The sequence below is a fragment of the Penaeus monodon genome, chromosome 22 (genome assembly GCF_015228065.2).
Source record: "Penaeus monodon isolate SGIC_2016 chromosome 22, NSTDA_Pmon_1, whole genome shotgun sequence".
NCBI lineage: Eukaryota > Metazoa > Arthropoda > Malacostraca > Decapoda > Penaeidae > Penaeus > Penaeus monodon.
In genome coordinates, this window is record NC_051407.1 from 4,578,321 (window position 1) to 4,578,784 (window position 464).

A 464-nucleotide genomic window follows, 5' to 3' on the forward strand; every position below is an offset into this window, starting at 1 on the left:
GCCATTACTACATCCACACTTTGCCAACCGAGTATTGTGTCAGCATGTCAACATCCAGGCATGTTTCCCATAACACTGTTGACCTAAAAAAAAAAGTGTTCACTGTACTTAGTTTTAATGAAAATTGCATTTTCACATGCACAAGTATTTGCGGTAGACACGCAACTCTTTAGGATTGTGTAAGTAGTGAAGTGGTGCGGAGAAGGTGGATGGGAAAGGAGCTAGTAAAGGAGGAATTGGAGAGAAGAGGAGGAGAATGAAGAATGAAAAGGAGTAAATTAGTTGTTAGAGAGATTCCAAAGAGCGATAAAGAGCAAGAAATGTCGGATTATATGGAAAGAGGAAAGTAGAACAAGGCAGATAGGAAGGACGGAGAGAGTGGAGGGGAGCAGCAAGACAAGGGAATGAAGAAGAGCAGCAGGAGGAGGGAAGAATGGAGCGCGAGTGAGTCACGTGTGAATGGC

General features: G+C 43.5%; 1 protein-coding gene across 1 annotated transcript in view; it reads right to left on the reverse strand.

The window, feature by feature from the left end:
• Positions 1–7: 7 nt before the first annotated feature.
• The window catches only part of LOC119586786 (vicilin-like seed storage protein At2g18540), a 1,239-nt gene continuing 782 nt past the window's right edge, over positions 8–464 (reverse strand). Inside the window, exon 3 of the mRNA XM_037935505.1 lies at positions 8–83. Within this exon, the coding sequence (XP_037791433.1) occupies positions 8–83 (76 nt within the window). The remainder of the gene's footprint in view (positions 84–464) is intronic.